Source organism: Hirundo rustica, chromosome 13 (assembly GCF_015227805.2).
Source record: "Hirundo rustica isolate bHirRus1 chromosome 13, bHirRus1.pri.v3, whole genome shotgun sequence".
NCBI lineage: Eukaryota > Metazoa > Chordata > Aves > Passeriformes > Hirundinidae > Hirundo > Hirundo rustica.
The window spans coordinates 9,687,844-9,701,955 of NC_053462.1; the positions used below are offsets into that span (position 1 = coordinate 9,687,844).

Genomic DNA, 14,112 nt, shown 5'->3' on the forward strand with positions numbered 1-14,112 from the left:
ACATATACCTTCATCGTGACTAAGGCTGATCACCCAGGACAAAGAGACAACTAATCCCTTCCTTTTAGACACACAAGAGCACAAAAAGACACAGCATCTCTAATAGTGTTACACTCACTAATTGTAATTATGATGTTACCAAGGCCTTCAGATAGCTTTGCAATGCAAAAATGTACCTGTGCTCGGGATAGGACACTGTTCACAAGGCTTATTCCATGCACGTCCGATGTTGTAGGAACAGCAGCACATTTTCTTGGTCATATTGAAGAGCAGCTCACCATCGCAGGTTTGATTGTCAGCATAGTAATTTCTATAACACAGGCTTCTTCTCATATCTGTGAAAATGAAGAAAAGCTCAGGCCAATGCAGTAGGCAACTCTCAGGGAAGATGATCTCCCTATGCACTAAGACAAAGCTCTAAAGAAAGCCCAGCACATACCCATGCAGTTGTTTCCTCCGTTGACTTGCATGTAATCAGGAGGGCAGATGCAGGTGTAGTTCCCAACAGTATTGTAACACGTGCCAGGCCCACAAATGCCAGGTGTCTCACACTCATTCACATCTAGAAGAGAACAAACAGGCAGGGAGTGAGTGGCCACAGAAGCCTTCTTGCTGTGCTTCTGAGAACAAAATGTCTCAGTAATGCCTGAGGTAGGAAGGTACTGGGGCAGAAGAGCTGAAGGGGCTTTGAAGAAGATCATGGTGGAGTGAAGCCACACAGAGAAGGAAGTGGCAGCACAGGTGACCATGGAAGGCCCAGCTGTGATGCAAAGATGGGAACTCTGATATGTCTGGATAGCTCAGGAAGAGCAATTTGGCTTTTGCATCTGTTGTACAAAAATAGTATTTGAGGATCTCCTCTATTCTGGAGTCTTAGATCTGGAAAAGAACTGAAGTGGTTCCCTGTGGAGTTCTGACTGAGCATTGCCTGACTGGGGAAAGTGAGCCACTTTCCCAACACAAGATGCCATATTTACTTCATCAAGAGACTAAGTTTCATTTAAAAAATCTAACCAAAACCAACACAACACCATCTCCAAAACACCTCTGTTTCCAAAAGTTCAAAAATGTTTTCCTAGCCTTAAAATTTTAAGAGTATCATCTCTCAGAATGTTGGGCTACATAAGCATAATGTGGATGAAGCACTTTAGTTCAGCCTTAATTTAGGGCCTGAATGTTTTGTATTTCTGCAGTGTTTTGCACCTCACAGGCACTACATTAACATTATTAACAATCTGGAAGAGAGAAGACAGCCTGGACAACAGAAAGTTTTAGAATTTGATGGGTTGCTTAAGGTTTTATATCCAGTACACCTTGAGTATGGCACATGTACTTCTGACTGTGCTATGGAAAGGAAAATGTTTTGCAGTACAACCAATATTTACAGTTGACCATTGGATCAGCAGGAGTGAAAAAAGCAGTGGAAAAATACATGGACACGCCAGTCCACCAGATTCATGGGGAAAGCTTGTTCTTTTATCCACCTGCTTATTCATTGCCCGTTACCAAACAGCTATTTTTTATAGCCAGTTAGCAAATTATGTTTTACTTATAGAAAAGAATTGTTGGGTTTTCAGGTTTTGATGAAAATATGATAATTAAAAAAAATAATAATCAACTTGCATATATTTCAACATGGTCAAGAAGGAATTTTCACACTCTTAATGTAAGATTTCAACTTGTTCCATTTTCCGACCCTAGAGCTTTAGACTGCTTAGTCTGGTTATGCTCCCTTTCAAGGAAATATTAATTCTCTGTATATTGATCTGTCATTATTTCCAAAGAATAAAGCAGAAGACTAGTTAAGTGAAAGCTTCATACCATCACACACTCGAGTCTCTTCATTCAAGTAGTACCCTGATGGACACTGACACTGGAAGCTACCAAATGTATTAATACATTTTCCTCCTTGACAAAGTCCAGGCAGTTCTTGACATTCATCAATATCTGTCCAAACAAACGCATAAATATTTCATTAATATTTTTGATGGGGAAAAAAAAGACCCTCATTACAGAGATTCACAATTTCAGACATGTAAATACAGGAAATTGCAAACATTACCTTCTAATATAACTGTAATAGGGTTTGGTCGGAATCCTTCCCCTCCAGGGCAAAGAACCTTATATTCAGCTGGAAACAGAACAGGTTTATGAGCATATGATAGTAGAAACATTTTCAGCATAATTATTTTTGAAAACGGATCAGATTACTACAGATAATTTAAATGTAAACTTACAAACTAACCAGCTAGAGACGTTAGGTTTTACTCTAAAACCGTTTCATAACATAGTTTTCAGTGTAATAGCAAACTTGCTCAGAAGAGATAATAATATTCTGACTAAATAATCTTGTCTAGTAAAGTTTTTGGTGAAGACCAGCAGAAGCCTGTCCCTTACATGCCCACAACAAATGCACACCAGTATTTGAGCTACCTGGCTAAATTAGGCAAACACCCACCAAACACACTGCAGTGTTTAAGGCAGGAAACGCAGACTTACTTGTGTTCACGAGCGGGCAGTGCTCACAGGGAACTCCCCAGGCTTTGCCCAGGGAGCAGCAGCAGGAGGCCTTGGAAACACCCACTCCAATCTCGTTGCTGCAGAAGGTGCCACCGTTATCTCCCCGAGTTTTGATGTCCAGGTAACAGTTGCCAGATCGTGTATCTATTCACAATGCACATAAAGACAAACACATCTTCGGAGAGAGCAAAGCGCAGCACATCCTCTCAGGGTGAGGGACGCCTACAGATGGCTCCCACTTCTTGCAGGACACCAAAGCAAGAAAGTTGTGTTGCCCGGGGGGCCCAGCATTTCCCACTTAGGTTGGTTGTTGGTGCCCCATTCCTTGGCTTTTTTTGACTTTTCACAACATAGGAAATTTACTCATCAAATCTAAGGGCATGTCAGCCAGGCTTTTTCTCATTTCCACTCACATCTCCCTTCGTATTTGTACATCCTTCCAGTTCCAGATATCCACTGCTTTCTCCTCTACTCCAGGTTTACAAGCAGGAAAGTATCTACTAAATGTTAGGAATTTCAAACACATTAAAATTTGAGAAGCATCCCTACACCCTCTTAAACAAACAAAACAAAACAAAAAAAAAATTAGGATTACTAAGCAGTTGGAGCCTAATACAAGAGCATTTCCATTGGTCATAAAGATGCACCCAGCCAAGTGCACTCAGTGCTCCAAGAGCATGGGTGGCTTCATGCCACAACTTCATTTGCCTGCCATCTTGGGGCCAGCTGGATGTGGACTTAAGTTTGCTGAAATTTAAAATTGTCTCCTGCTTGCTGTAAACTGTGGACAGCTCTAACAAGCCCCAAAGGGTTGGTTCTGGCAGCGGGGCACTGCTGGCACGCTGCATCAACTCTGGACATGCTCCTGCTGCCCTATTCCAGCTCCTAAGCCAGGGGCAGTGGGGTGGGAATTGAAGAGCCTGATCAAGCCCTTTCTCATGACCTGGGACTTTATTCCCAAGCAGTCGGGCTTGCAGCCCCTCTGTGGAATTTCACTTGTAAATAGCACAGGGAGTGGCTCCTTACCAACGCATCCAACGCGGGTGGGATTCAGCTCGAAATCAGGCGGGCACTCACAGGTGTAACTACCTGCAGTGTTGATACACGTGCCACTGATGCAGGTTGTGGGGTCTGCACATTCATTAACATCTGCAAGAAGAAAAGCAGCACGTGCTTAGCAGATACCCAAGGACACTAAAAACCAGTGATATCTCAGGTACCATATGCTGACCATCACAAACCCATTAGTCATGAGACACTGGTCTCCAGAAAGCTCTAAAAAATAAACAGGCACTTTGGAAGAACAGTAGTCTGAGATGCATTCATCATTTCATAGGAAAAAGAAAAAAAGCATTTTTCCTGAAAAAAACTATCTATGAACAACATTCGCATAAAGTAATAAAAAAAAAAGGGGGGGGGGGGAAATACAAGACAAGGTTATAGCTTAGCATCCAGTACTGTACAAGGCACAACACATCTCTGCCAGAGAGGTTCTGTCTGATCTGTTTTTCGCCTTCTTAAGGGGGTATCAGAGGGGTATCAGAGGTGAACAAAGAACAGTAAAGAGGAGCATAAAAAAGGTATGAAGAATTCTGTGTTCTACAGTGAAGAATTCTGTGTTATACAGTAGGGAAGTCTGTATTTTCCTATATCCAGTTTGATTTGTACAGCTTCTTCAAAGAATTTCCTAAGGAGCTGACTATGGCACTGACAGAAGATTAAAAAGAATGTTGTTCAAAGTTTTACCTGTGCAGTTGCCACCACTTCTGTCCAGCTCGTAGCCCACTTCACACTCGCATCGGAAGAGTCCCGGGAGGTTATGACAAGTACCGTAGACACAGATGTTAGGAAGTGAGCACTCATCAATATCTGATTGAGAAACAGGAGGGGAAAAATAAGATGTTTCCTTATCTTCTTGAGACATAGAGAACTACAAACATTTCAGCAGCATGGATCTGGAAGACAACAGCTTCTGCACACCGTGCAAGACAAGAAAAAGTAATGCGGAGGATTTATGTTGGAGCCTAAGGAATCTACTCCATAATGATTTTTTTGGGAAAAAAGCTCCTTCCAATCTCTCTGGAAGCTATGCCAGACACTATCCTAGCTTATTAGTGGGATAATCTGACAAGGAGCAATATTAAATATAGCAGAAGATATGACTTAATAAAATGAAGTTAATTATAAATCAGCAGTCATCTGCAGAAAGCTGGACACCAAGAAGAGAAAAGCTTGTGCCCAAAGGTGAACTTCTTGTTCAGGTTTCTGCATTTGAAAGAAGGAAATTTGGCAAGCAGACACTTTTGTGCCTTTCCTCCAAATCACTGAGTCTGAATCAGTATTTACTGAATGCCACATGCACTGCACAAAGAACAACTCATTTGATACCATAAAAAAGTGTGTGTTTACAAAGGACCTTAAAATACTGCACTTCGTGTACACATCTGAGACATGAAGGCAAGTCTGTTTTAGCAACAGGAGCTAGCCTCTAAAAAAGCTATTTAAACTTAGCTAAAAGGTTTGAAAGTAAATTGTTTCATTAAACATTATGAAACCTAATACTGGTTTTGCTTGAAGAAAAACTCAGTCTCAAATCATTTCACTTGGTAGATTTATAAAAAATACACAGAACACTTTTTAAGGGGAAAAATCCTTTTTAAAATTATGTACTTAAGAACTCCATTAAATACCAGTTGGTATGAGTTATTACTATGTCAGATGATAAGGCTGCAGCTTCTTGACTGACTTAACTGATTAGTTAATCAAATTATTAATCAGATAATAAACTGATGTTTATTATTTGATTGCCTTGAATCTTTGCACATGCAAAGTTCTTACAAATGAGTTGTAAGCTGTTAACCAACAGCTGCCTTTTGAAACTGAACTAATACCCATCCAGGATATATATTTTTGGGGGTGTGGTCATATAGATTTTCTGCAAGGCTTTACACTCTGATTCTGCACCTCACAGAAGCCTTCAAAGCATATGCATTGTATTGGCTACCAGATCCCTGTTTTTCAGCTTCATACACAGCAATGCAAAGTAACAAGTTTTTCTGTCTAATTGTTTGAATAAAATGTAGAACTGGACATCAATGATCAAGAAGAAATGGCAGCTATCAGTGCCATTTGGATCACCCATCAGAGCCCAAAATAATATATCGTAAGATTGGCTTTGAAAAGCCATTCTCTTTATATACAGCAGGTAGATGAACATCTAGAGGTCCATAATAAATGTATGAAGTGTAAAAAAAGCAAATACTATTTTAAAATTTCATGCAGTTCTCAATACAACCACAACAGCAAACAATTGTAAAAAATTGGAACATGAAATACTATTAAGCAGAATCTATTGAGTGTTGTTTAAAGCTTACAAAGAATTACCTTCACATGCTTTCCCATCTACACTTGGCAAAAATCCCATATCACATTCACAGCGATACCCTCCAGGGGCATTGAGACACTGCCCATTTTCACAGAGATTCAAGTTTTCTGAGCATTCATCAAGGTCTGTAAAAGGAAAGGATATTGCAAATTAGCAGTAAATATTGTTTTTTCACCAACAATTGAGCTGGTGCATTCAGTGTTCCAAGCATTTTAATTATTCCATTATATCTGAACACGTGCAGAAGAAACTGAAATCTAGTTATGTGCAGAGGTTGTTACATGTAACAGCTCTGTATATTCCTGACATGTTGCAAATACAGTTTCTAATCAAAAGGAAAATCAGAGGCACAGACTCTCAGAATAGCTCCAGTTAATAACAATGGGAGGCAGTCACAGGGTCAAATTTAGACTCAGAATGAGCACGTGAAATTTATTATAGTTATTGTTGCTATTACAGCAAAGTCTAGAGGCAATAATTGGGGGAAAAAAAAAGAGGTTTACTATGCAGTGAGCAAACATATGGCAATAGGCAGTTCTCCATGCCAAACATCAAAACACTGACAATAAGTGGCATGAAAAGAACTTCATCAAAACTAAACTGCAGGTTAGCAGCTGATGAGGAAAACAGCCTTGCTACTGGACTCCACTCACCTTCTGAGAGATCACAGCCCTTACTCTCTAGCTGAAATGTTACACATCACAAAAACACCTCCTTATTGCAACACAGTCAACACATGCTGGCAGCATGAGTTTTGAAAAGTCCATGGCTGGTAAATCAAAAATCACCTACCGGGGGAATGCTGCACACTGCACACTTTGGCAGAGGGCTTACAAAACATTTGAGTGCTCTAGTTTGAGTGTGAGACACCTCTTAAATTCACAAACAATAAGGTATCCAAATAAAAAAAATGTTCTACTGAATGCAGAAACTCTGTAAGCACTCCATCTGAATGATGCAGCTTACAGACTCCTGGAAATCATCATACAGGAAATTAACAAAGAGCACTGGGTTAGGAAGGTCACTGAGGAAGCTGAATCAGATTCAAGATGAAATTATACTGAGAGAATTAAACTGAATTCCAAGGTATGATTAGAATTTGAAATTATTTAAATGTAGCCTTAAACCTGATAATCCAGATTCTTAGATGCTCTAAAAACCTGCTGCAGTTGATAGAGTGCTGCTGATTTGCCCCAGCTGAAGACCTGGCCCACCAGCTCTGCGTGGCTCTGCTCCAAAGAGCGTCACCTCCACCGAGCTTCCCCAGGCACACTGCGATCCTCGAGCAGGAGCAGGGCTCCTCATGACTAAGCACACATGAGCTAAACTCCTCTTCAAAGCAGAAGACTGAAGTGTGGGTGGGAAACATCTCTCTAGCAAAGTTTTATAATCTCATTTACAGTTTATAAAATGAGGTTTCAGAAGCAGATACTTCCTTCATTCTACATGCCAGCACTGCATCCTGACACCAGCTCTCAGTATGATGGAGTAATGACAGACATCACACACCCACTTGTGGAAAGGACAAACATTTTTAGGCAATTTTCTGAAGTAATTTTGATGCATATGCCCTATTATTTAAGTATTAAGGTGAGTAGCAAATGGACTAGTTTACTAACTAGCCAAATTACATAATCGAGCATCATTTTAATAATTTTGCTACTCATTTCAACTAACAAGAAAAGCTCAATGAAAAATTGCATTTTATCAAGGGAAAAAAGTGATTGATTTAGACTATGTATAATATATAATATTTCTTTTAAGCTACGGCAACTTAGGTGAAGGAGAAGACTATCAATTATGACATATTAATGAAAATTTCAAATGTTTAAAAGCTGTTTTAGTGTATTGGATCACAGAGTAACTTGGGTTGCACGGTACCACTGGAGCTCATGCTTTGCTTTCCTCAGACAGCTCACCTGTACACGTGAAACCATCCCCAGTGTACCCTTCTTTACACAGGCAGCGGTAAGAGCCCATCGTGTTCTTGCAGTCAGCATGTGGGCTGCACATGTGGGTTCCATTGGAGCACTCATCCAGATCTTTAAAATAATAAACAAGGGGGGGGGGACAAAAAAACACAAACAAACAGACAAACAATTAGTTGAAAAACCACACATGAATACAAACTTTCAATAGTGTATGGCACACAGAAGCTCTACTTTAAATAATCTTCCATAATAAAAAGCACACATACGTGTGGCCATCTGACTGAAAAAGTGGGGGACAGCTCATTTGCAGCCTATCAAAGAAGTCTGACAAGGGAACTGTGACTGAGGAAGCTCCAGGGCACTTGGCACTAAGGCCTGTACCTTGTTTCCATGGGGAGCACCAGGAGCCCCCTCACTGCCTCCCATCAGCTGCCCTTAAGCACAAAGCATCTGTCTCCATGGTCCAACCTGTTCTCATCGTTTCACAGGCCAAACGTGAGATAATGCTGATTTCACAGTTACCATGGTGGAGAATTTGTCCTCCAACAGATCATGTCAAATCAACCTAACAACTTCAATAACCATTTGCCTTCCCACTATATAGGTGTGGCACTGCTTTTTTCCAGAATTGCTAGAACCCCATTGTGGTCTGACCTTACAAATAAATACAAATGCAAAAGACCCTCACCTGTGCACTTGATACCATCTCCAATCCAGCCAGGGCTGCAGCTACATTTGAAGCTTCCTGCTGTGTTTGTACATATAGCGTGTCGGTCGCAGTTATGGGCTCCAATCTCACACTCATTGATATCTGTAAACAGAGATGTTTGAGGAGCTCATGGAACACACTTTCTCATATCCAGATAACTGACACTAGAATTTCTCAAGAAAGGCAATGTGAACATGAAAGCAAGCCTGTGTTTCTTTACATGACATTTAAAGAGGAAGCTGAAGACAAAATCATAACGAAACAAAGCAAAGCACAGAAGCATGTAGGACATTTCAAACATGCTGCCCCACTACCTGCTCTTCTGATAGGCATATAAAGCAGTGCTGCTGCTGCTCATTCCAAAGTCTGTATTCAAGAAGGACAACAGTAACTCAGAAGACAGCCTTCCCAGTGTGCCCACCCTGCAGAGATGGGCAGTCTGCAGAGAGATGCTCCACATCGCAGAATTTTCTAAAAAATCTCAGAGGAAGCTTTGCTGCCCAGGGACTCCTGGAATGCAGCACTCCCACAGCCCCCAGTACTTGCATGGATGAACACCAGCTGCCCCTAGGATTGTCCCCAGGCAGGGAATGAAGCTGGTTCTGCTTGGCCAGAGGCTGTGTGCAAGGCGGGGACAGGCTGTACCACTGTGTTTACCAAGACAGGCAGTTTATTAGGAACTCAGGAAACCTAACACAGTGGGAAGCAGTCAGCATCCTTGGAGACACCGGGCAGCACGTCATCCAATCGTCAACATCCATGGTCATATCAGCACATTCTATTTCAGTACTTGCTATTTTCACCTTATTTTCTTTTTTGGGGGTTCTCTGGCAATGTCAAAATGTATAGACTGCAAAACCCCTATTGAACTCCATTTTTCCTTCTCACAAAACATTACTAATGCTCCATATAAGTAGTTGGAGAATGTATAAACTAAATAGCAAAGTTTTCAGAAATTACTACTGATAACTGAAACAAAGCTGGCAGAAATTTTCTTTGAGCTTTGGATTTTACAGTATTTTCTGTAACTAAGCAATCAAACTGCACTTTACTTCCATGCAGGATACAACTTACCTAGAGTTCACATCGAACCACTGAAAACTGATACCCATTTTTTTAGCCCTCCTAGGTCTTTGATGTTGCTGTAAACGAACTCATCTCACTCTGTAAAACAGCTGATGGAAAGGGAAACCAAGCTCACAACTCTACATGATTCCACAGACAAAAACCCAGCTCAAATCCTTCTCAAGAAGATGATTAAGAAAAGGCATCAGTCATCAAATATGTAACAACCTTTGTGATTTTCAGCCCCAAAATCACAGACTTGAATTTCCCCATGATTTTACCTAAAAACAATTAGCTCTTTAAAGATGGCAAGGTTGTGGAACAAATGAGGAAAGTGAGAAAAGAATTAACCATTTTCTTTAAAACACTTTCTTAGGTTTTTCTGCCCTCGCTTCTATAGACAAGAGACGGTGTCCTTGCACTATGCCTTGTACACATATTTTGCCTTTTCACAAAGGCAACACACGACTTCAAGAGGCAGAAAACGTCTGTCTGTTATCCTAAAATTAAATACTCAAGGCCAGAAAAGACCTAAACCGACTGCTGGTTGGGAGGGATGCGTTTGTTTGGAGACTTTTGTGCTTGCTTGGGGTCTTTTTGCTGTTGAGATTTTGAAGGTTTTTTGTGATTCGGTTTTTGGGGGTTTTATTTTGTTTTGTTTGCTTGGGTTGGGTTTGGTTTGGTTTTGGTGGGGTGGATTTTAATTTCTTGGAGTTTTTTTAGTCTGTTGAAGTGGAATTTAATCCAATCTCACTTTTCTGAGTCTCTTTCGAAGAGAGGCATTGCTTTGACTCAAAACCCCAGACAAGAGCATTGCCATGATCTGAATGCTGACATCGAGATATTAATCTAAATCTTGCAGCTGGAATCTACCATTAATGCATTTTAGTTTCACCAACAGGCCTGAAAACATGAAAATGGACAGTTACTTTTTAAAACTTAAAAAAACGGTCAGGAGTGAATAATCTCAGAGCAGTGTTGCCTTTAGCATGTGCAAAAACTCATATGAAGATAACATCACCCTAAACAGGAAACTCACGTCTGTCAAAAAATCTTAAGGGTGGCCTGAAAAAAGATCAACTCATTTTGGCTTGGGGAAAGACTGGAAGGAATTTGGAGAGGTCAGCTACAGTGTACAACTGACATAAAAAAGCTGAGGCAAACACTATATATTTTAACCTTTACATGATTTTAAACCCCAAACTCTTAAACCACCGCTTACATTAAGACTCCACTGTATTTGATTATTTGATGCTTTGAAACATACAATCACAAGTTTCCTTATACCCTGCACAGCACAACAAAACACAAAAACAGCCCATCACCAGTAGAGAGGGTTCTGCCAAGAATTTTTTTAAACCACCAGCAAACACAAACAGAAACTTGCATGCAACAGCTACACCGCAATGAAGTCATGCTCAGGCTCAAACTGAAGAAAACCCAAGCCAAGTTTTCCACTCTTTATAAAGTGACTGTGGACTCCATGCCCCCACGCAGTGACCCACTGACACATTGTACCTGAGAACCCCCACTAACACCTCCCAGTGGAACAGCAGCACCACAACTCTGGGGCCCTTGCAGTGGACACTTGTTCCCCATCAGCTGTTTGACACACACTCCAAAAAGCTTAGAATCTTCTTTGGGATGAAAGCTGCAAGTATAAATCTATATCCAAATAGAGGTATTCATAACGGGATCAACTTTCTCAGGCATCAGCCACTGAAACGTCATTCCACTGGCTTTGAATAAAAAAAAGCTTTTCTCCAGTAAAATTTTTCAGTAGATTTCAATACTTTTTTGCCTAGGTAAAGATCAAATAGGGAATGCAAATTGTATTCTCTATATCACCTATCTTTAAAGGGACATTGCAGGGCTTATTTCCATGATGCATGGAAAGGTTTTCCAGATACTTAAATGAAAGCGGATTGAGGTATATAAAATACCATCACTGGCCTCATCCCAGGTTTTACTTCTTTTCCCCTGTGTTTAACTCAGATGTTGTTTTGCTTTAATCCCTATTCTCTCCCTTCATTGCACAGCTGAGTTGTAAGTCTACATATATTGCACTGCAATTATTTCCAAGGCAAAAGAGATCTCAGACCAAAAATGGTCCTGTGTAAACGGTGCACTGAAATCAGTGGAATTTATGCCTGCTTATACTGGAGCTTAATATGGATTTATGTTGCCATAAGTATTGAATTATGGCTTCACAGAATGAAACAGAAAGGAGAAGTTGAGCTCTGTAGGGGAAAAATTAACTCAAGATCTTTAATAAAAGCACAAGTCCAGCCTGTTCTGTCTACATGGCAGTACAAACAGTACTATACTCTTCAAATACTCCAGCTATTTTCACTTAATTGTCTGAAGACAAAGGCATTACTCGGTCTGAGTAAAGGTATCATGACCCAAAGAGCACCCATGAGGACACTACTGAAGTCAGGGTTTCACACAGTGATGGCCTATTCCCACTGACTTCATGGGGATTTTCACTAAAGAGTAAAGGAGTGAGTCACTGATTTATATCAACCTTCTCCTTCTGCCTCCAGCATGAGTCCGTGACAAGCCAAGGAAAATAAAGACATTCCAGTCAGAGACTGACACTGCATCCTCAGCCGGTCCCACTGTGCCCCAGTGCTGCTGCACACATGTTCTCAGCTTTGCAATTGCACAACTCCCATTTATAACTAAGAGAGTTGTCTGCCTACAACAGATGAGAATACGCACAATAAATAATATGCAGATCTGACATCATAACAGTCCTAAGCACTGGGGAAAAAACCTGTCAGTCACCCTATTTTGTTGGCTCCTTCAGTTCTCTTCTTTGGACAAATATTTTTTCTCTCAAATCTTTAGCAAATAGTAAAGTGTCTCTCCCATTAATCACGGTGGCACAAATTTTAAGGGCTGTCAATGTGTGTGCAGCAAACATACACATCGTATATACCTGTCACCTTATGCTTGCAAAACGTGGCAACCAAAGGACAGAAACTGCTAGCCAATATCTGCACAACACATCCTTACCCAGTCTGGAAGAGGATAACTGAAACTGGCCAGAGAGGTGCACAGGAATAAGTCACTATTTCCTCACCTGTACGCTAGAAGCATTCCTTTGCATTTCAACAGAATGAGAGCCTACATTAACTGAAGAAAATTCATGTGTTCATCGCTGGGCATGAAATCCTCTAGGCACTCTGTATCGTTTTCTGTTAGGTTTCGTTGGGCTTCAATGGTCTATAAGGATCCTTAGCAAACTGTAAATTTAATTCTGACTCCACCTATAAATCAGTACTGTTTGTCAGGAATTATGCAAACCCCTTAAGCATTTTCTGACTTTTACATTTTTTTGGCAGTCCCTGCATATCTGTGCATTTCATCGCACTGACGTTTCACTGGTATTTCGAGCCTGGGTCCAGTTCCCCAAGGGCCAGTCGTCTGCTGGAAGTCACAAGGCATTTCCTCCTCCTGGGTCGCTGCCCATATAATCAGGTAGGAAAAACGAAGGCTTTTCAGAGGGAAAAGACTGTGAATTTCATCTTGGCACTCATGCAAGTAGAAAAATATATGGGAAAATTCCCCTATTCTGATCTTCCTAGATGAAAAATTGTTTTCTCTTTTGGAATCACTCTCAGATTTTATTCAGCATACTGTACTCTTGGAGTTTCACATGGGACAGTTCGGTTCTTGCCTGCTATCCATCCTTACATCATCAGCACACTGAGCACAGTGTGTTATTGCTGGACAGATGCCCATTGCCAGTACACTCCTTTAACACCCCCCTTTGGTGGGCAGAATCTCATTATCATTATCTTCTGACTGGTGTTTGGCCTGACACAGTCAGCTCCCAGATTCATGATGGCAAACACATATGCCTCACTGGTACCAGAACTCTTCTGAGGCATAAAGCCTGAAACACCATGTATTATTAATGGCCAGAAGCCATTAATAATGGAGAGGAGAGCACATTATACAAGTCACAAAATATTATGGCTCTATTTCTGAGGGCAAATGACAGGCTCACCTCTTCCTTTCCCTGTGTCGGATGTCTGACCTCTCTAGAACAAAGTTCCTGTCAGCCATGCAAGTCAGCAGTGTGCACTCACTCCTCCCATATCCACTAACACCATCATCGCTGGAGATGTTTAGCACCAAACCCTCCAAGCTCACAGGCCACACCAAGGCTGCAGCTGAATACCTTCCTCTAGCCTTCCTCCACGTGCAACAGCATGGCCCTTGTGGAGTCAGAACCTGGTCTCAGCCTTCCAGCTCCCTGAGCCTGCTGTGGAGAGATCCATCTGACTTCTGGCTTCATTATTTTTGATCTGTTGGCCATTGTTGGGCAATTCCTGCCTAAGTTCACCTCTTCCGGTTTGACTCTGTGAAGAGCACCCTAAGTTTGTGCAAGCCCCCCTCCACCAGGAACCATCAGGGGGGCTGTGCACACAGCCATAACTGCAAGGATGGATGGCAAAGAGTCAGAGAAGAATTTTTCTACTCTATGAAAA

At 41.2% G+C, this 14,112-nt stretch overlaps 1 protein-coding gene across 5 annotated transcripts in view; it reads right to left on the reverse strand.

Moving 5' to 3' along the window:
* Positions 1–14,112, reverse strand: part of FBN1 (fibrillin 1) — a 147,007-nt gene that overhangs the window by 28,284 nt on the left and 104,611 nt on the right. For all 5 annotated transcript variants that reach the window (XR_005702942.2, XR_005702941.2, XM_040076977.1 and 2 more), the window contains 10 exons: positions 8,525–8,647; positions 7,825–7,947; positions 5,905–6,030; positions 4,267–4,389; positions 3,547–3,669; positions 2,500–2,664; positions 2,063–2,131; positions 1,822–1,947; positions 440–562; positions 177–335 (listed from right to left, as the gene is read on the reverse strand). Coding sequence is in view for 3 of the 5 variants with exons in the window: in XM_040076977.1 (XP_039932911.1) it covers positions 177–335; positions 440–562; positions 1,822–1,947; positions 2,063–2,131; positions 2,500–2,664; positions 3,547–3,669; positions 4,267–4,389; positions 5,905–6,030; positions 7,825–7,947; positions 8,525–8,647 (1,260 nt within the window). In the remaining 2 variants the exon portion in view is untranslated. The remainder of the gene's footprint in view (positions 1–176; positions 336–439; positions 563–1,821; positions 1,948–2,062; positions 2,132–2,499; positions 2,665–3,546; positions 3,670–4,266; positions 4,390–5,904; positions 6,031–7,824; positions 7,948–8,524; positions 8,648–14,112) is intronic.